General features: G+C 38.2%; 2 protein-coding genes and 1 non-coding gene across 3 annotated transcripts; 2 read left to right on the forward strand and 1 right to left on the reverse strand.

The window, feature by feature from the left end:
• Window positions 1-2,620: 2,620 nt before the first annotated feature.
• Trnar-ucg (transfer RNA arginine (anticodon UCG)) lies at window positions 2,621-2,693 on the reverse strand. Its single transcript has one exon. It is a non-coding gene; the product is annotated as a tRNA-Arg (tRNA).
• A 681-nt stretch (window positions 2,694-3,374) lies between these two features.
• Window positions 3,375-14,808, forward strand: LOC142348237 (26S proteasome non-ATPase regulatory subunit 4-like). Its single transcript, XM_075399525.1, has 6 exons — window positions 3,375-3,868; window positions 6,555-6,726; window positions 7,354-7,522; window positions 8,032-8,158; window positions 9,014-9,087; window positions 10,032-14,808. Exons 1-6 carry the CDS (start codon window positions 3,379-3,381, stop codon window positions 10,152-10,154), a joined length of 1,155 nt encoding a protein of 384 aa, XP_075255640.1. The 5' UTR covers window positions 3,375-3,378; the 3' UTR covers window positions 10,155-14,808.
• Window positions 14,809-15,957: 1,149 nt separating this feature from the next.
• LOC142348238 (uncharacterized) lies at window positions 15,958-20,680 on the forward strand. Its single transcript, XM_075399526.1, has 2 exons — window positions 15,958-18,481; window positions 20,435-20,680. Exons 1-2 carry the CDS (start codon window positions 15,986-15,988, stop codon window positions 20,591-20,593), a joined length of 2,655 nt encoding a protein of 884 aa, XP_075255641.1. The 5' UTR covers window positions 15,958-15,985; the 3' UTR covers window positions 20,594-20,680.
• Window positions 20,681-21,170: the final 490 nt, after the last annotated feature.

Consider the following 21,170-nt stretch of genomic DNA (forward strand, 5'->3'; position numbering starts at 1 on the left):
TATTTTCAAATTCATATATGGATTTAAAAACTTAGAGAGGTAGCACAGATGTGATACTTACTGGCTTTGACTTTGAGTATGAAAATATTGACTAGGTTCATTCCAATGAAAAATATGTCCAACATTTTGATGCGTAAGTTTATCTGATCCATAACCGCAAAGCAATGAATAAAGCTGTTATTGGCCTTTTCTTGTTTTTATTTACAATTCAAAGAACTCCAATTGTATTGGGGTACTGTCTTTTCTTTTTAAGATCTGTTCACACTTTTGGGTGACTTTGAAGTCAAATTGAAGGGATGATTTTGGTCACTCCCAAACAAGGCAAGAGGTGGTGCGAAAGGGCTATTTGTTTTGCGGCGTGAAATTTTTGCACTATGAATTTAAGGTAGAGTGATTGAACGGTTTGAACAAAATTTTATTGTAGATCAAGACTTGTCCTGATTTGTTTTTTTTTTAATTTTTCGTCGTCTAGATTTTTGTGACAATCATATAACATCACGAATGCTAGAAATTTGATTTTTTTGAATCTTTTATGCAGTTTTGACTGAATGGTGTGAGTGACTTCATTTTTCACTCTTCGTGGAGCGAGTTGTGGTCACACTTGACTGACCTCATTCTCGAAAATAGCATTTCCTCTGCTTTTGTTAAGGAGATAAGGGCAACTTGTGTATCACTCTTAGTGAAGGTTATTTAGTTGTCGCTAATAAAACGAGCAATGAATTATACAGATTCTTAATCAAAATATAACATCACAGCAATTAATAAAAACAAGAGAAATTAGTCGTTTTCGGTATGTTTTATTTAATTATCTTTAATTATCTTTTTGAAAATGCGATCTACAAAGATTTTGCAACTATTCTCTGGCGCTCCGCCAGCTTTGTTTTAAAGTGTTGCTAATACACCTATCTAATATAACAGGCCTGTATTATCGTTTAATAATTGCTCTGAAATAAAGTCAGTCATATTAGTCTTGTTGGTCTCATAAATTTTTTTGCTCAATCAATTTGCCGTCTGACTATTCGATTTTTTGTCCCCACTAACGGTATGAAGTGGTGCAGACCGAGGGCATTAGTCTGCTGTTTAGCTCATAGAGCTCTTGGAAACTTAAACTATACGTTTCACCTAAACTGCTGAGGTATAAATAATTTCGCTCTTTGATGGCCAATATTCCAAAGTATGACACCCAAATTTTTTGCAACCTCACTTTACTTGTCCCACCACCAAACCACTGATTCTATTGTCCCTGCCTAAACTTAAACTAGCTACTAACAAAGCCAACCCCTCGCCAGTCATTTGAGAGCAATTCTACTGACTTTAGTCAGTTATGTTAATTTTAAAAATGTTTTTTTTTAAACAAATCTTCTTGCTCTATTTCTTGTTACTTAGAATAGATCACTGCCTGCTAATTGTTTGCCTCGTCGTTAAGCAATATTGTGATACATTTTTCCTTAAAGTCATTCAATTTAATTTACAAATTAGTAAGTGCATTCAATCATATACCAAAACTCTAATAGTTGAAGAGTCGATAAGCCATTAAGCTCAAACATTCTGCTAGATGCTCATACAAAAATGATCAAGATTTTTTCTGGTTGAGTGACGTTCGTTTTCTATAGACAGAGACGAGTAAAAAACAATTCAGTTTTTATCATTCGCCTACTAATACCAGAATTTTGTCAAAGTGAACAACTATCGTACCGGTGTTGGTTTACCCGTAGCTGCATAGCGCGTACTCAAATGCAAAAGTCCCTAGCAGTACTAAAAATAGCCAATATTTCAAACAACATGGAGCGAAATTCTCCTGAACTGTAAGCGGCTGGATTGTGTTCAATATTGCTGCATTTTCCCAGAAATTCTGCTGCAGTTTGTTACCATGTATATAGTGAGAATAGATGTAACTATTCCCCCTTTAACCGGGTTCAGTGCATCCCTCTATCTCTTTTCACCTCTTTGAAACAAAATAAGTATTTGCTGTGTGGCAGCTCTAACATCTATGGATGATTCATAAATAGTAATTTATACAGAAACTCGCATCATTTTGCATGCAGTCTCAAAAAAAAAACAAGAGGGGGTTCCCCATTGTCGCCCACAGCTTAGTGGTTATATAACCTATAGCCCCGACCCCCCAATCATGGCAATTATACCATAATGGGGGCTATAATTTCGTGTGTGTGTGGGGGGGGGGGGTGGGGCTAGAACGGAAGCAAGAATTATACGCTGCAGTTGTGTAAATAGGGGCAAACTTAAATTCTGTTGATCTTCTGTCGATGGCCGAAAATGAATAGACCTGAACGTTAATCAAATTGAACTTTCCTGATTTTCATTTATTATTTTTTTTTGCTTTTTTCCAGCCAAAGCCATGAAAATTGTTAAAAACAAATAGCTTTATAAATATCCTGCAAGCTCAAGGGGCAAAGTTGGAAGATGAAATTTGAAATATGAGGCGTAACGGGAATATAGAGCCCTTCATCTTGTACACATTACTTGTAAAGATCAAAAAAATCATTTGTCTATTTTATTGCTTGTTATTTTATTGCTCGGGTGCAAATTTAGTAAATGTTGAGATGTTACAGAAAGAGCAGCTGAATTGCTCTCGACAATTTAAAAAATTAATGCAATAATTCGACCACAGAGGGATTCGAACCCCCAATCTTCTGATTCGAAGTCAGACGCCTTATCCGTTAGGCTATGCGGCCTCGGGAAGCCTGAATTTATGAGTATGGTATAGAGTGTTTAACCCCCCAAGTTTTGTTGAATTGCTCTCCAACAACATTTGTAGCAATCACACTAATCCTGTAGTCTTTTTCTAAATCAATTTTTGGTTTGAATTTTGGGATATATTCTGTCCCCCCAGTGTTTTTTATGACCCCCAGTTACAATTTATGTGTTGTTATATAGCACGTTACTATGCAAAATAATGCACGTGCGCCGGGGGGTCATAAAACATATTCCCACTAAGCTGGGGGGCTGAAACAGAATAGATCCGAATTTTGTCTGATTGTCCTCAGAAACGGGATGTACTGGTAAATACCCGAGGGTATTAAGTCGCTGAGCAGCTCTCTTAGAGCACTACTAGTCTCTACGTGTACAATTCATCGAAGCTGCGGAGAATACTTTTTTTTGCGGTTTGGACCCCAGGGACCCCAATCCTCCACCCCTCCCCCTCGTCAACCCCCCCCCCCCCACCGCCACCACCACAATCTCATTCCACCCCTAACCCCACGCGCTCCACCTACCATCCCTCGCCTTCGCTCTCGTCCACTCCTTTTTTGTTCACGGGAGAGAAAATGCAACAGATTCGAGGTTTGTGTCGTCCTATGTTAAAACAAATAGAACTTTGTTGAATTTCATTTATGATATTGTTTTTTTTCAGACAAAGCCATGGTGCTTGAATCGACCATAATCTGCATCGATAACAGCGAATTCATGCGAAATGGTGACTTCATTCCGTCACGATTACACGCCCAGCAAGATGCCGTACAACTTGTTTGCAACGCAAAAACTCGAGGAAACCCCGAAAACAATATCGCTTTAATGTCAATGGCCGCTGAAAGCCACCCCAAAGTCTACTCGACATTTACAACAGATGTTAATCGAATTATAAGCAACTTAAGCCAAATCCAACCCGATGGTGACTACAAGTTTTTAACTGGAATTAAAATCGCTCAAATTGTTCTCAGAAATCGTCAAGGCAAGAACCATAGACAGCGAATTGTAGCTTTTATTGGCAGTCCGATAGAAGATAATGAGAAAGAGTTGACGACGCTGGCAAAGAAGCTTAAAAAGAGCAATGTCAATGTGAATATTGTGAATTTTGGAGAGGAGGCCAATTGTGAGAAATTGCAGGGTTTCATATCAACTTTGAATCAAGGTAACTTGCCTTTTTAGACATAGTTTTTAGAACTGTTAAATGCCAAAGTTTTGGGTTTAATAGTCCGCAAAAGGAATCGTATTAGTTGGAAATCTCATTTGAACAAATTTGGATTTTTAGCTTCATTTGAGTTAAACGATTGTTTTGCTTTTTATCAAAAATTCAGTGATACGTGAATCGGTTATGAATATTACCACACGGTTGTTATCGCGACCGAGAAGTTATCAAACTCCGAGGCGAAGCCGAGGTGTTATGATAACTTCGAGGGCGATAACAACCGTGTGGTAATTTTTTTAATCAACACCTGTTGCGATCATTTCAAAACTAAACAGTTTTATTGGTTTTTCATTTTTTATTTTTTATGGACAATTACATTTTCAAAGGTAAGTGATATATCCTCGGATCTGTTCTTCGTGTTGTCCTCATGCCCCCTCCCACAGACACATACACACTCAGACGCACAGACACACACACTCACACACAAACTCACACACACACACGCACGCACACAAACACACGCACAAACACACACACGCACAACACACCACACACTCCCCACTCACACACACCACACACACACACTACACAAACCACACCCAAGCCACACACACACACACCACACTTGCACCTCAAACACACCAGACACACACCGCACAAAGACCAACCACACACCACACAAGTTTTTTTGACTTTTTTTAACATTATCAAACTGTTTCCATTATTATACTACGAATTTATCACCACTCTTTTATCGCCACTGTTTACTCAGTGACAGTGGTGATAAAAGAGTGTGATAAACTCGTAGTCTAATGCCGAAGTGTTTTTCCAGTGTCGATCGGGCATTGAAATTTAGTACACTGGCAGTTTATTTAACTGCTATTATCGCAACAGGTGTTGATTAAAATTTTTTTCATGGATTCTTAGATTATGTTCAGGTTTCTAAGTTACTATTAAGCCACTATCCAGAATTGACAGAGGTGATAATTCAAAATTGGCGCGGTCCTCGGATAAAGCTCCAAGCTTTGCTAGCCGACGGAATGTCTCCGCACATTCTGAGCAGAATGGAAGAGGCAGAATTTTGAATCAATGATCTCATTCCACTGAAAGAAGAGCTTCCAGATTGGTATGAAAAAAATGAATTTTGGCTCATTTTGCTCCTTTTTTGATTTTTTATATCAATAATCGTGAAGTTCTGATTGTGCTCTTGCATGCAAATCAATTACTGGAAGATTTTCAATCACAAGATTTTCTTTCGTCTGGCGCTAGGTTTTCAGACAAGCATCTTGCCACTCTGAGCTATTTCTATATGCTATCAAGAACGTAAAATGATTTAGTTGATTTTTTTTACTCATCTTCAAACGATTCTTTGGTCGTATTTTGTTCACCGATTGTCGGTTCAAGTTTTAGGCGGGATTATTAGCTGCTGGTTTTCTAGATGTTCCATCTGTATCTGTGCGCCGATGATTAATTATCTTGGTGTCTTTCGATATTGAGCTGTGTTTTTGTTTGTTTACGATGATTGCATTTCTTAGTTCTGCATTGCCAATAGGATTGGAAATCGGCAATTTGGAAGTGCCTTATATAACCATAGCCTTCACAGGCAATGAGTTCTCTCCTCTTTCGTTAGGTTGAGTGATTTCCATAACGAAAGTTACTTTTGTGAAAGTTACTAATGTGAAAGTTACTTAGTGAAAGGACTTATGTCTTGATGAAGTTTTGTTTTTTTTTCTCTCGCCAATTCGAATAAAACCGTCTATTCGTTTAGCAAGTTGTTTTGGATTTGTTTGCTACACGCGCAATTTGAGGACTTCTGTTATTTAATGGCAGCCTATAGCCACCATCTTTAATTTTTAAAGAGACTATGCTGCCGGTTTTTCTCGTTACTTCTTGTCTGGGATAAATTTGCTTTTAGTGCTAAGTTCTCTGGGGCTGTTATCTGCCGATTTTGATTACAGCAGGTTTGTAAAATGAAAACAAGTTTTTTCGAAAATGTTTTTTCCAGACAATTTGATATCGAAAAAATAAATACGTTTTTTTTTTTCAAAAGTGGTTGCGCAAAATTACATTCATGAATTGGTATTCTATCTGTTAAAATTACAGCACAAACAACACCTTGCATTTTTTCAATTCTCGTTAGGTACTAATCATCAGTAGAAAAGGAATTGGACACAGGAAACACTTCTTTATATAATTTAAGCACACTCTACTTCGGTTTTTTGTCTTAATTCGGTATGAGTGCTTTCAAACTGGCGCACTCATTTTGGTTCATGCCATTAATAATACGTCAGAACTTATCACATCAGAAAACATCAATATTCACTCTTATACGTCGTTCTTGCATATAACATGTGCGTTAATCTGTGTTCATTATCAATGCAATATGTAAGGCTGCCATAAATGGGCTGCGTCTGCAGATTTTGTGAAAGAACTGTTTTTTTTAACAGAAGAGCATGTTTATTGCGCTTCAGTTTGAAAACTTTTATCGCTTCAAAAGTTATACACCCATCAACTGAATGAAACAACAATCTTTTGTTAATATTTGACCATGTAAAAATGTTGTGTAATTTGTCGGATCTTTTCCGTTTGTGGGGGGGGGGGGGGGGGGGGGGCACAAACGGAAAAGATCCAATTTGTCAGTAGGATCTGATGTTTAATTCAATATTCTTCTTCTATTAACATTTTTTAGGCAAAGATGAACCGGGATCCCATTTTGTGAATGTTCCGAGTGGTTCCAAGTTGTCAGAGGCCTTGATGCAGTCTCCAGTCATTGCAGAGGATGGAGGAATGCCCACAGGAGGGGGCCTGGATCCATCTGTGTTCGACCCCAACGAGGACCCGGAGCTAGCCCTGGCATTGAGGTGAGAATCATCATGTTTCCGGTTTTGGATCTTTTCTGTTAGTCCCCCCCCCCCCCGTACGTTATGCACCCCCAGTTACAGAGCACATATCATTACTTAGTAAATCATTGTAAAATTATGGCACGTGCGTCTCGGGGAGGGTGCAAATAATATGCACCCTCTAAGAAGGGGGAGGGCACAAACGGAAAAGAGCACTGGTTTCAATAACTGAGAGCCGATTGTTAGTTAAATGACAGTCAGTCAAGAGAATGAAATTTGAACTGTGTATTTAAAATTCGAACCAAGATGACGTTTTACAACAACTTTTGGCGATTTTTACTTTGCAAGAATGTATGAGCATCAGTGCAATTTTTGTTCTTGGGGAGCTTGAATCTTATTTGCCCTCTAAGATTTGCTCGAGTTATTTGAAAATTTGAGTCTCCCATTTTAGCCCCCTCCTCAATCATGTTAACTATATCATGGGGGGGGGGGGGCTTTAATTTGAACGAACTGAAAATTTTTTATCGTCTGCAAACAGTTGAGATTTTATTAATCAACTATTTTTGGTTTGTTTAATTTTTTACCGCTCAGCGTTTGTGAAACATAATAAATTATCTAATTTATTGAATGCTGATCTAAATTTTTCAGAGTCTCAATGGAGGAACAGCGAAAGGCCCAGCAGGAGGAGGAAAGAGCGGCTCCGATGGACACTGCAGCTGGAACTACTGGAGGACAGACTGTGGAATCGGTAGGAGCAGTGGCAGGTGCCAGTGCAAGTGCAGGAGGTGCTGCAACTGAGGATGCTCTCTTGCAACAGGTCAGTTTGTTTCGATATAAAGATACAAACTGCAGCATCAAAGAGGCACAATGAAGAGTTTCTGCTTCCCATTTCGTCATGAAATTGGGGTTCCGTGCAGATTGATTGTCCATATTTGAACTCAAGAGACATTCAGTTATTAATTGCACTCGAATGAAGTTTGAGCAGTCATTGTAAACGTGCGTGTCTTTTTTATGCTAAATTTTTGCCTGACCGTTTTCTTCTAGAACATTCTTCCGATTTCACTTGTCACTTTCACGCTGGTCTTTTTGAGTTTTTGAATGATTTGAATTGCGCGCATTCAGAAATTAAATTTGTCGCTAAACTAAGACAGATTGTGAGCGAATACAGTACATAGACGTATAGTGTAGTGGTTCGAACCCCCCCCCCCCCCCCCTATTCAGAAGTTTTTGAGCCATAAGAGTTTCTCTAGCCTCGCCAGGCGTTCGAGAGCAATTCGTCCGACGTTAGTCGGTTATGTTTATAATTGTGATATGCGATTGTTGCAGGCGCTGAGTTTGTCAATGGGCGGGGTTCCTATCCAGAAGGATCTGAGCCAGATGACGGAGGAGGAGCAGATAGAACTGGCCATGAGGATGTCGATGCAACAAGACATGGGAGCTGAGACCACAAATGGTATACGTATAAACATCATAATCTGAGATGAGAGCGTTGCGTTGTTAAGTGTGCTCAGTTCCAACCTGTCTAATAAAAGAACATTCCTGTTCTTCAGGACGAAAAGTCAAATGAACAGAAGAAACAAATTGCAGAAAAAGACCAACATGACTAATATAACTGCTATAATCTTGCCTTGAGAGCAGTTAAAGAGTTGAGATGCCGAATTTGAATGAGTTAAAACAGTTACAATCGTAAGAATTTTTTAACAACCCTAAGCACTATCTTGTTCGTAACTGGAGGGATTAATTTTCAATCATTAATTCTGGTAAAAAAAATTGGCTCTAATGTGTGAGCTCATATATATTATTTATCTTTGTTAAGTGGTTAAAAGAGAAGCTAGATGATAGACCTCTTTACCTCTCCCCGTTGTTGTATCATTGTTTGTTTGTAATACAACAACAACTCTTTCATCCCTTTCAATCCATTGTATGTCTATAACCAGATATGCTTAAAAACACGGATCTGTGATTGAGCCTTTTCTGCGTTATTATTTTTTTTGCAAAAAGTAAATTAAAATTATAACTATATAGTTAAATATACTTGAAACAAAAACTGACTTCAAATCATTCAAGCAAAATAATAAACAATCAATTTTCTTAAAGAATCACATTATATAATTTAAGCACACTGGTTAGATTAAATCGAAAAGCGATCACAAAAGACACAAGAACTTACAGATATGAAAACTTGAAAACAATTTTTTCTGCATAAATATTACAGATTCTAAAAGACTTAATTTCAAAAGATGATTTTTTTTCTATTTTTCAAACTTAATTTCATGAGATTAAACTTTGGAATTTTTGTATTTTTCAGCTGCAGCTCCGACAGAGCAAGCCATGGAGGTCACAGAAGGCACACGAGGTATCGATGATTCTGAACTTGAAGAGGTAATTTTTTTACTACTCTTACAGTACGTTACATGGCAATATACCCAATGACAAATTACCAAATGTGCCATTATACCCAAATTATTTACTTTGATTTGTTTGTCCTTTTATCCGATTACAAATTACCACTCAGTAATACAAGCATGTTGTATCATACTCATACGGATCATTGAATCGCATGTTCGCGGTTGTGATAGTTTCATATCAAGTCCCACGGGCCGCTGTGGAATGGCAATGACCCGCGAGTTATGGCAAAAAAATCCTTCTGGTAGTTTCAAAATCAGGATAAAGTATTGGGTTTATTTTGGGTATTTCGTCACATTGGGTATATTGGCATTGGGTATTTATTGCGTCTAGGCGTTTCAAATGGACGATGTTTCAAATAGGCGACAACGAAATTTTGTATCAAATGAACGTCAAAAATAATGAATGCAATTGTAGTCTAGTTGAAACGAAATACCATGTCCGTTGGATTTGTGGCCCTGTTGATGTGCCCCCATTTTTGTCGGAGCACCCTTACACTTTGGAGTCATTTTTTTCGTCTTTCAAGGCACAATTTGGTTGAATGTCTGTGTGGTAATTTATGTGGAAGAGTTTTCGTCTTGAGAATTGGAACGAAATAAATAGTTTTGTAAAACGAAGGCTCAAATATTGAAACAACAGTTGAGACAACCGGTCTTTTGTGTGGGGAGTTTTTGAAGAAATATCCAATATGAAATCTCTCGGGTTGGGCTTACAGTGAATTCCATCGATGAATCATAGTTTCATGAGTTTTTTAAATCCATCGGTGAAACATAGTCGTTTCATAATTCCATGGATGGACCATAGTAGTTTCTTGAAAATATAAATGCATCTTATATTTCGAACAAAATTTTCGAAGCACTACAGAATATAAGATAACGTGTCAGTTGAGCGTGAAGTTAAAATGTGTGTGTGTTTACTAGGTTGACACAGACGCACTTCAACAAATTCTAGCCGGTTTGCCTGGCATGGAAGATCCAGATGATGAAGAAGGAAGCAAAGATTTCAAAGAGCATCGCAATCAGAAAGACGAAGGCGCTAAATAGATATATTTTGTTTCTTGATCGAACTGTTACTTCCCACGAAAGAGTTGTGATAATCTAAGTTCAGTTGTTATTACAATGATTGTTATTATTTTTTGAGTAGACGGAGATACTTGTAAATTGTGAACTCGCTTGACCTCGTACGGACAGGTGCATAAGTCGTGAATTAAGGAAGCTTCCGTTTTGTTAGGATAACCAAATGATTTATGCTGTCAAACAGTTGGGTCTAAAGGATTTGAAATACCCTCGATAGAGATGTTTCTTTGCATGTACATTAACCTAACAATATGGTATTAGCTAACTCCATTTTCTGCTAAAGAATCGGCCATGAGAGGACTTGAACCCACTATCTCAGAACCCCGGCCAGGCATGCTCTAAAGTTAGGATATTAAACAAGATTTTCGCTAAGGGTAGAAATTAAATTCCGAAGTGTCGGGTGTCGTCTTTTTTTCTTGGGGCTAGCGTGAAAACCTTGGACAAACGTTTGCTACTCATTTACACGCCATAAGTTTCCGCACTATAAGTAACTCTTGCCAAATAACTATGATAATGTCAATTGGACCGAATTGAAAGAAACGCAATTGGTGATAAGTTCAGAAATTTCCTTTTTGATACTAATTGCTAAATAAGAGGACAATTAGCAGTTTTGCAATTACACATATCACAAAAACAATTAGTTGCGCACAAGATCAACTATTTCTTTGGGTTGGGTCTAAGGTGATTACAAATAAAATTTGGGAAATGAAGTTCTAGGCTAATTACACGTTCAAAATAGGTCGAAATAGGTTACGCTTATCCGTGAATACTCGTGAAAAAATTTAAGCCCTCTCCACATTATAAGTGCCTTATTTCCACGTTTTGCGTAACTAAATCCCATTGTTGAAAGTGGTATATTAATCGTGAAAATTGGGGACACGTTTACGTCACTTTTATTCATCAAATTACAAAATTTATTGAAATTTGGCTTTTCGGGTTTGGTCACGTACTGTTTATGACCCAAGAATATACGTCATGACTATCTTGCCACTTTGCTGCTTGCACTTTTACTCTCTGTAGTTTATCGAATTGCCAACCTGGACTCACATTGTCGATATTTTCGTCTGTCAATGGCAATAGCGTTAACAAAGCTTTTCGTCCCTGATCTTCCCTTTTGATGCGCGACACAGTTGTGGTTGCGGATTTTTTCATGCTCTACGTTTGATGGCAAAGTTAATTAGTTCAAGTTTGTCCAAACCTCTTTCGACCATGCTGGCTTGTTCTTTGAAACTGTAAAGTAATCAAGAGTCCTATGGTCCCGTTTGAGTAGATATTTTTCTTTGAAATGTTTAAGAAATGTACAAAGGCAAAAAGCTTCCTCTTATTTACTGAGTAATGAAGTTGACTTTTACTCACAGTTTTGCGGCATAATCAGTGACTCTACTGTTGGTTCCTTTCTTTAGAAATCGCCCCAATTTATGTTAGAAGCATCCGTAGTTAACGTTTAAGGTTCCCCCTTCATTGGGTATCCGAAAACTTGTGCTTCTGAGTTTCTTTTCTGTTTCAATTCTTTTACTGAACTTTTGCACTCCGTGCTTCATTCGAACTCATTTTTATGTTTAGTAGCCTTTAAAGAGTTTCGGGGTTTTTTTCCCAAACCCGGAATAAATTTCTGGTTAATATTCAACGACGCCTAAAAAGGACTTCCTCCAAAGAGAAGGATTCCTTCATTCTTTCTAACTCTCGTACTTTTTCTGGATCGACCATGACTCAACTCCCGGATATAACGTTTCTCAAGAATCGTACGTGCGTTAGGAAAAGTTAAATTTGATCCTTTAATCTTCGTGCTAATTGCTGGAAAATTAATTCTAATCGCTGATAGATGTTCTCACGAAATATATCCTAGAAATGATGACGTCGTCTAGATAAAGGAGAACTTTTTCGTAGTAGAGAAAAAATTAGATCCGTTAGGTTTTCAAAAAAAACTTGTTGCACAGATGCAAATCCCATAGGAGATCGTTCTTACGTAAGATGCCTAGAAGTGTAATAGAAGCTGTTTTTTTTCGAACGCCGTTTGAAAATATCAAAACACAAGGTCTGTTCGGGAAGTCACTGATTCCCCCTTTGAGGGAATCAGTGACTTCTTCTTTTTCGCGGTAATAGCCAACTTTTTTTCATTGTTTGTTTAGACCACCATAGTCTGCTACAGAACGATTGGTACCGTCTTTTTTGGTACCAGCCATGAGGGTGCGGTCCAATCTGAGTTTGTTGGTTCAGCTAAGTGTTCGTGCCTCTAATCGTAAACCCACTTTTCGTGGCTTTTCGTTTCTCAAGGCTGATACTGCCCTATATTCGTCTAATTGAAGGGGCTTCTTTAGTTATGGTATATCTGGTCGCAAAATTTCATATAGTTTGAAATTCGAGAAAATTTGGTAGATTCATATTTGGTGCCAAGGTATTAGTTGTCGATCCCATTCAACTTTACCATCAGTCTCATTTAGAATACTCGCTAATGAACAATTTTGATAAAGTTTTTGAATCTTTTTTTATGTGTTCTGCAAAATGTCCGTTTTTTGTGTTGTGTTACGTTCATCAAATATTTGCGTTTGAATAAATTTTCGCAACGGCGAGGTGGTTTTAAGTCCTTTTCTGACATTTAATGAGGTTTCTAATGCTCCTTTTTGACTGGAACAATACCACGTTTTCAGCAAAATAATTCGTTTTCTTGGTTTAAAATTTAATTAAGATTGTATAAGAAGTCTATTCCTTGTAAACAGTCTAAGCCCCATTTTTTGAACCAAGAGCTCAACTGCTATATTCGATTTTAAAATTGAACATGGGTAGTTACTCTCTTTTACAGTTGTTTGCCCCAAGTGTGCTATTTTTGCAAATTCTGATCTGGTTCGGTTCTACAAGTTGCATATGGAGTGATTCGCTGATAACATAAACAATAATTCCACTATCCAGCAAAGTCATTAATAATTTGTCTTTAATCAAATTTTTTGCAAACAACGCCTCCCCTGGGCTGTTTCCACTACTAAATTTCTTACGTAGCCTGCTGAAATTGAAGCCCGGCCAATTTTAGCGAGTTTCGTTCCAGCAAGGGAAATTTCGTTTGAAATGGTTTGCCTTCCAACAATTAAAACAGTCCCGAGCAGAGGCGACACTTTTCCAAATTTCACTGGTGCTTTCGGTTGCTCAACACTAGTAGGACTGATCTCGGCGTCTATTTTTACCCCCTAGTGCTGGTGGTCTCGCTCTGCCATTATTGTTAAGTTTTTCAGCGCTGTTTTCTCTGTAGCTATACTCATTTCTGTTTCCCTTTCCCGATTCTCTTGAACCCCGCTTCCTATCGCGCAGAGATTAGTTTGTCCTCGCTTCTTGCGATGAGAACTTTTGGGCTATCTTGTGTGTTAGGTTGATTTAACTACAATATTAATCTTTCTAACGCTTCGTCCAATGACATATCTGCGTTTCCTAATTTTTTTTTTTCGGGAGTGATTGCACATGAATTTCTTTAGCTTTCGAAGAATCGACATAAGTTTTTCTATGCTATCAGGAGACCCTTGAGGGTATTCGTTTTTTTTTTCAACAGGCTGGTGAACCCTCCTAGCTGGCTTCACTGGAAGACTACCCGTACTAAGTACTCACTTGAAAGATAGATTACTGTACTCTATCTGGTCAAATTACGACAACTGTTCACGTTTCGTTGTTTCGATGTTGGGATTTCAACTTTCAGTCAACGGAAGATTTTTTAGAGAAAAGACTTTTTTTACAAACCAGTACGATAAATTTATGGTTGAAATGCATCTTCGACCTTTAATCCCGAGGTTTTTGAGTACATTTTTTCGTATTTTTGACAACCGGTACCTGCCAGTAAAGTTTTTCAAGGCGCTGCATGTAATGTGAGTTTACTCAAATTTGTCAATAGAAATGATGATAGATAAGTAGTTCGGGGACTTTGGCCGGGAACGGATTTGCTTAGGTTTGTACTTCATTTGCTACAAACAGCCCATTATATGAACTTAATATGCCAATTTTACTGGTACTTGATTATTTATGTTTCTTTCAGTGTTTGCTGTGCATTCAAATGCCGCAAACTAGATGTTCTCCGATGTTCCCCATAACGGAAACACAAATCTAAGATTCAAATTCTCGGCTGACCCTCTGTACGCCATGCTTGCAATATTTTTTCCATTATGCTATTTAAAACGCCCTTAAATGTCCATCGTTTAGGTGTGAATGATGACATCAGAGGTATCGTACTGTGGCGCTTGGTGTCTGGTTAGCCTGTCTTTTTTGTTAGATTTTATATTTGGTTTTGCAATTTTTCCACAAGAATGTTTTTACACAAAAAAATATTCGCACCTTATAATGGGTGGGGACGTTTCTCATAATTGTAGAAAAATTGGGTAATCGCTTACTAGAAATGTTAACTGTTTGAATGCGTGGATGCCTTTAGTAGTGTAGCTTATTTTTTCACCTGTCTTTAGAGTCTTAACTTGATAATCATTGAAGCATCCGTTTGACATCGTAACTTTTTCTTTACTGCAGCTGCTATGAAGGCTGAAATTATGCTATGTTGGAGTTTAGTAATTTACCAGCTGATGTTAAATATATTGTGATTCAGTTTTGTGGTTTTTTGGCAATTTGACGGATAAAATTAAAAATTGGAAACTGACGCATGTTTTGTCTGCAAGTGATTTCAGATGTTCTTTGACATAAACACAGCATAGAAAAGCCAACGTGGTAGAAATAATGGTCTATCTTAAAAAAACTGATAATTGTGTTCAAGATGATAATTGTGTTCAAACGAATGCCCCCTCCCCCCCCCCCCCCCCCGGCTTAAGTGCGCGTGACATTTTCACAAATCGATTCGATACATAATGGCACGTGTTCTGCAATTGGAGTGGGGGGGGGGGGGGTTGGGGTGAATAACCTCCTGGACTGGGGCAAGGGCGTTGGGTGAGTAATTGTTGATACAATGGAAAATATCTCAAATAAGATTCGTTGCTAATATTTGGCTCAATTATTTTATGCAATTTTCGTCAGACTGGGTTAAATCTGTCACTGATTTCAAGGTTGGTTTCTTGGGTGTTCTCATTCATACAGCTGATTTTCGACAGTTATCTATAGTTTTAGTTCAATACAAAAAGCCAAGTCAACTGAAGTTGTTTAGAATGTACAAATGATCAATTTTTCATTATGCCCCCAGAGCTTAGATGAGATAACAGTTTCAGATGAGATAGATTTCAATAATAGCAGAGATGATAGCCGAGTAGGGTTGCCCATGTTAGTTTTGAGGTTTTTAGTTGTTTTAAGATTCAATTTTTTGCATTGTTTATTGAATCTCGACGAATGGGGAAAATTAGATTTTTGCTGACCTTTCAGCGACATGTTTCAGTTGTTTAAGACTCCTTGTTCAAAGACACGCACGAATGTGCCTAAAGGGGGTAGGCGGAGTTGTCGGAAAATTTTTCCGTCTACAGAAGTCTTCTGTAAATTTTTGTTTGTTGACTGTTTCCATACCGGTGACTGTTTAACTTGAAAGAATAGCATCGTTGTTTTGCTGTAACATCAACTGAAAACTCGACTTGATGGCGTAAGTAAAAATGTTAAAACTATTTCCACAAGAAATCCGATTTCGAAAAGTGCCGATGATTGTTTCTATGATTTGTTATATAAGGCTATCGGCAGAAGTATTTCAAAGTGATTTAATGCTTTTGCGTTTTAAATTGAAGCGTTTTTCGGCATATTTTCTCTGAACAGAAGTTGCTATTTGATTTAAAGTTTACATAACTCTTCGGAAATTAAGTTTTAACTATTTGTGAAATTGTGGTTCGTATTTAAGATGCATTATGGTTCAGAAAAGCGCAACTAAGAAACAAAGTGAGAAGGCCAAAAAAGACACCCCGATGGCTTCCTATGAAGACAGACTCAAAGCGGTCTTGAGCAGAAAGTCACAGCTTGAGGAAAACCGAGTGAGCGTTGCTAAGCAACGGATGCTGCAAAGCACTTTAAAGCATGAAAAATTGGTCGCACAGAAACGGAAAGAATTTGAGCGCAAAAATCAAAACAACAATTCAAGAATCGCATCTGTTTTACAACGCAAGCAACAAATTTTGCTCCAGGACCACGCGAGAAAAGTCGAAATTTTGCGAAAAGTCGAACTTCGTTGCATCAAGGCCGCCGAAACCAGGTCTAAGATGGTCGGCAAAGTTTCAAAACGAAAGACGTCACTCTCTCAAGCTATTTTTCATCAACTTGATTTGCCGAAAAGTAAATTTAATATGAGCAGAAAAACAAAGGTGAACGCATCAATTCCAAAACGGTTGGTAAATACAAGCAAAACAGTCGCGCCTAAATCGCCGGTCCCGATGTCACCTAAACGGACGCGGTCGGCATCTGGAACTCGGGTTTCAAATACCGGTCCGACCGCAAGCAGCTACTTAAACGATCCTTCAAGGTCGAAAACTTTGACTCGCGAGAAGAAAACGGTTCCAAAAGTAGCGCCTAAAGATTTGAAAGAGTTGAGAAAATCTGAACCTATGCTAACTCAACAAAAGAAAACTTCAACGCCGAATTCGAAAGCGTTAACCGCAAAACCATCAACTGAAGGCAAACCAGAACCCGCAAAAGCTACTCCTAAACCAGCCGCCCCGGAAGAAGATAAAGATAAAAGCTCCAAAAAAGAAAAAGAAGCTAACTCTGAAATTGAGTTTTACAAGCAGAAAATGGCCGAACATCGAAGAGCTATGCGCGAGAAAATGAACGCGGCTAACAAGACTCCACAAAGCGCTAAGGTTAAGGTTTCTCCTACTACTCCGGCCGCACCTGGATCAAAACTGGAAGCAACCTTGGAAGCCAAGCCGGACACTAAAGATTTGGATAATTCTCTGAGCCAGATTCTCTCTTTGACAAACGCTGCTTCAGAAAACAAAGTTGAACTGATTGCTACAGATGGTTCTGAAGTTAAAACTGATGATCAAGCCAAGGAATCAAAAATTGAAGGGAAACCTGAAGCTGAACCAGAAAAGAAGATTCCCTCAAATGATGCGACTTCTAGCAAAGATTCTGGCGTCAGTTTTGAAAAACCTGCTGAAAACGTGACCCCTGAAAAGAACAGCAGTGCTAATGCTTCTGGAAATCAGACCCCTGGCGTTTCTGAAGACCAAAAATTGAAGTTCTTTGAAAAGGAAGAAAAACTGATAATGGATCAAGAGCGAATCCGAGCTGAAGCCGAGAAGGAGAGACTTCGAGAACAGGAAGAGTTCGAGCGAATGCAGGAAGAAAGACGAAAAGCTGAAGAACAGGAACGAGCCGAAAGAAGAGCCAGATTAGAGGCGATTATGAAACGAACCCGAACCAGTACCACTCCGAGTGTTCCAGTAAGTTCGACTCCAAAGCCAACCGAGGAATCCAAACCAAACGTTTCGGATACACCACAAGCAACTCGAGAAGAACCAAAAGTTGAGAAACCATTTGTGGATGCTGCCATCAGTAACGTTTCAGCAGCCAGCGAGAAGTTTGAACCCAGACCAGTAGATACAGAAAAGAGCAATCCGGCAGAAATTAAGAATTCGGATGAAGGTACGAAAAGTGAAGACATACATTCTAAAGACAAGCCGGCAGAGTCACAAGAGGTCGAACGAACCGAACCAGCTCGTGTTACTCTTGGCGTCAGAGAGAACACAGAAGCAGACAGGGGAACAGGAGTTGAAAGTTCTGATTCGACCAGAGAATACTCGAGAGAACACAGCGTCAGTCCAGAACCAGTTGTGGACTCAGGAAGTCTTGTTGCGTCGCCGTCGGAAGAAGGTGTGAAGTCTGCCAGTTTGGTTCGAGGAGACGTTGATTTACAGAAATCAGAAAAGTCAGAAACCGATAACATTGCAGTGAAAGATTCCGCTAACATTGACGACGTCACAAAAACCCAAACAGATGTCTTGCTGGATTTGGAACCACAAGCTCAAAATGTTTTGCCAAAATCAGAACAACCTCAAAAAGACACACATGCCGGCTTCTCGGGTCTGGAGGACTCCGGAATAAGTTTGGACACCACTTTGGCCTCCGATTTTGGAGCCGATTTGCTTTCTCTGGAAAGTGCCTCAGCGAATGCCGATCACCAGCCTAAAGCCGAAAATGGGTTGCCAAAAGTTGATCAAAATGCTGCTAATATTGGTGCTGATTCGAAATTAACAGGAGACTTATTTGGTGTTGGAGCCTTAGATAATGTTAGCAATGGAGTTATGAACGGACATTACACTGGTGAATCGGAGACACTGCTTGATTTTTCAGAGGATACTTCAAAAAATGATGATTCAATTCCACAAGCCACAGCCATGCATGATAAGGTATGTTGTTCTATCACTGTCATCTTGTTATCTAATTATCAACAGGAAGAAATTCTTGATATTTCTTTATTATCACTGAATAGCAGTCACAAACTCTTTTCATAGCGAGCTTCCGAAGAAAGAGACGGCGTGCGTCTTGTAAGAAAAAAAGAGTGTGGATTCATTGTAAATTACTTCAATATTCACATTAAATGCTAATTGTTTTCGAACAAAATTTGAAGCCATTAGTTTGAACTTGTCTTTTTATGAGAATTTTTTGCTTGAGCGTTTCGACTTATTCTAGAATATTCTTTAGTGTGCTTGAGCGTCCTCAAAAACGTGATAAACTGGTGAAAACCGAATGCATTAAGTATCTGAGCTGCTCTCCTGGAACTTAGTTGGGCTCTAATTGTACAGTTTACCGCAGCTGCTTAATAATTTGAACTTAAAGGGCAGCCTAAAATGTAGTTTTGGGACAACCCCTACTTCCTGCCCCACCACTCGTTTTTCCTACCTGCCCCGCCACGACGCAGATTTGGCATAGCATCGTGGAAACGGATTTACACGGAAAAATGTTTAAGCTGATGGTGCGTCTATATGCTAATTGAATAGTAATGCGAGCTTGAGAATGAAACCTGAACTTAAATAATTTGGGAAATTTCTATTTCAATATAGAACCAAATTTTGGAAAAAAACAGCGCCCCGATAAATTTAAAGCTTTTGTACAGAAAAACAAAGACGACATCTAAAGTTCTGCTCAGCTTAAATTTGAAGCTCAAATTTCATTTTATACACTACTAATGATTTTTTTGCATGACTTCTGACTTAACTCAACTATTTCACCTAAATGGGGTTTAGGTTTCTTTTATTTTTGCGTAATGTAGTGAATATGGTCAAGGGCAAAATTAGAAGAAACGTGATAAACCATTAAGTGGGGTTGTTACGTACGAGTGCATTAGGTTATCAAACTTCTATAGAATGAATGCTATTAGGTATTCAGATTACATTTAGTGGCCTGTACATTCAGCACCTCTTCGTTTCTGGATAGTGTGATTAATTAAAACTTGCTAACCAAATCTAAACATTTTTGACATTAGAAATATAAGGCTGTCTTTTCTTGGGTATCATCGGTCTATATTTTGATAGCCCCTGTATCCTCTCATTGAGTAACAGTAGTATGTCTAACATCAAAATGAAATCAAAATAGTTTGCACTCTTAAATTTTTCTCACATCAATCAGTTTGATGTTGTTTTTGGTTTTACGTACGTCACGAACTTCACGTTTGATTACCTCACTCAGTGTTTCAATTGAATGGAATTTAGAATTCATTCAGCAAATCTACCCGAATACGTTTAAGGTCAAGAAGCGAAATCATAGGAATGGGAATAAACCAACAAAGACCGGGAACTAAGGTGTAATATTTAAAGACTTGACTGTGTGCATTAAGTTAATAAAGTTCTTAGAGTATACTGCTAACGGGTTTGGTATTTAGCTTATTGTCCTATTTTAAAGGCTGAATTCGCCATTTTATCGAATCTAATGAATATGGGAACCAAACTAGAATTTTTTTCGACACTTAGAAAGAATTAGGCTATCGTCAATTTTTTTCTGACTGATTCAAGCCCAACGTCGGTCAGTGGGGTGAACGGCGGCTGTTTTCCGCAATTTATAATAGCAAGATTGTAAGATAGGATGTTACTAGGCACTGAATGCAGAGTTGTTAATGCTTGTCTGGAACCCCGGAAGTCGCGGGTTTGAATACCTAATCGGAATTGTACCCATAATTTATCTAGCCTACGTTGCCCTCTGAAAAAATTGTCCCACATGTTCGAGAGCGTATTGTCCAAAATTACGCAGTTTATGTCTGTCTTTCTAACTTTGGTAAACAGATTTTCGATTTAGATTGGAGAAAAAAGACGGACTGAATATAAATGACCACATTTTCAAAATGCTTGAACTATTATCATTTTTAGATGTTCACCAAAGTACAGCCAGGCCTTGATGTAGAATCGAATGGAGAGAGACAACAATTTGAGGACAACTTGACTGCTCTATCTCAGAGGAACGAAGAATCTCTTCTAGTTGACCTTGAGACCAATTATGACGACACTTCTGTTGAACACGCATCCTAAGGACTGCATAAGATTTTAAAAAGTTTGAACAAAATTAAACGGGTACTTCACGCGGCTAGTTGAAAAAATACTAGTTTTTGTTAAAATAACAGGTAAAACTGTTGAAAAAATAAGAATTCAATCCGCACTTTAATCGCTGTTGACAGAATGTGCCATCAAACAAAACATTCATCACAAACAAAATATGAAAAAAATGGTGAATGTTGGAATTGACAATTGGGATTATTTGAGAGATGATTGGCTTTAAAGTTTGAATTTACCTCAACTAGCGGTGTTGAAATTGCCGTATTCCTTGTTTTTGGAAACCTTGACCTGCAATTTGAACCAAGAGAACAGAATAAAGACTGTCAATAAATATCTGCTGAAAACCACAATTTTTTAAAAAAAATCCATCATTGAATTCTCTGAAACTAGCGTGTATTTGTTGCTTATATGTAATGAAAAAATACTTGCTGCTGCTTACAAAAAAACAACTGTTTGTAACGTTCTGTTTGCACTATTTCAACTGTTGAAGTCAAGTTCTATCTTTCAAATCTGTGCTTGAAATTTAATTGGATCTTTTCGACAATCCCCCCTG

Source organism: Convolutriloba macropyga, chromosome 10 (genome assembly GCF_964194025.1).
Source record: "Convolutriloba macropyga chromosome 10, txConMacr16.3, whole genome shotgun sequence".
Taxonomy (NCBI): Eukaryota; Metazoa; Xenacoelomorpha; order Acoela; family Convolutidae; genus Convolutriloba; species Convolutriloba macropyga.

Coding starts and splice junctions, on each gene's coding strand:
- LOC142348237 (XM_075399525.1), top strand. CDS start 3,379: ATGGTGCTTGAATCGACCATAATCTGCATCGATAACAGCGAATTCATG. Junction 7,523..8,031: donor AGGATGCTCTCTTGCAACAG/GTCAGTTTGTTT, acceptor CGATTGTTGCAG/GCGCTGAGTTTGTCAATGGG. Junction 8,159..9,013: donor GGGAGCTGAGACCACAAATG/GTATACGTATAA, acceptor TGTATTTTTCAG/CTGCAGCTCCGACAGAGCAA.
- LOC142348238 (XM_075399526.1), top strand. CDS start 15,986: ATGGTTCAGAAAAGCGCAACTAAGAAACAAAGTGAGAAGGCCAAAAAA. Junction 18,482..20,434: donor CCACAGCCATGCATGATAAG/GTATGTTGTTCT, acceptor TATCATTTTTAG/ATGTTCACCAAAGTACAGCC.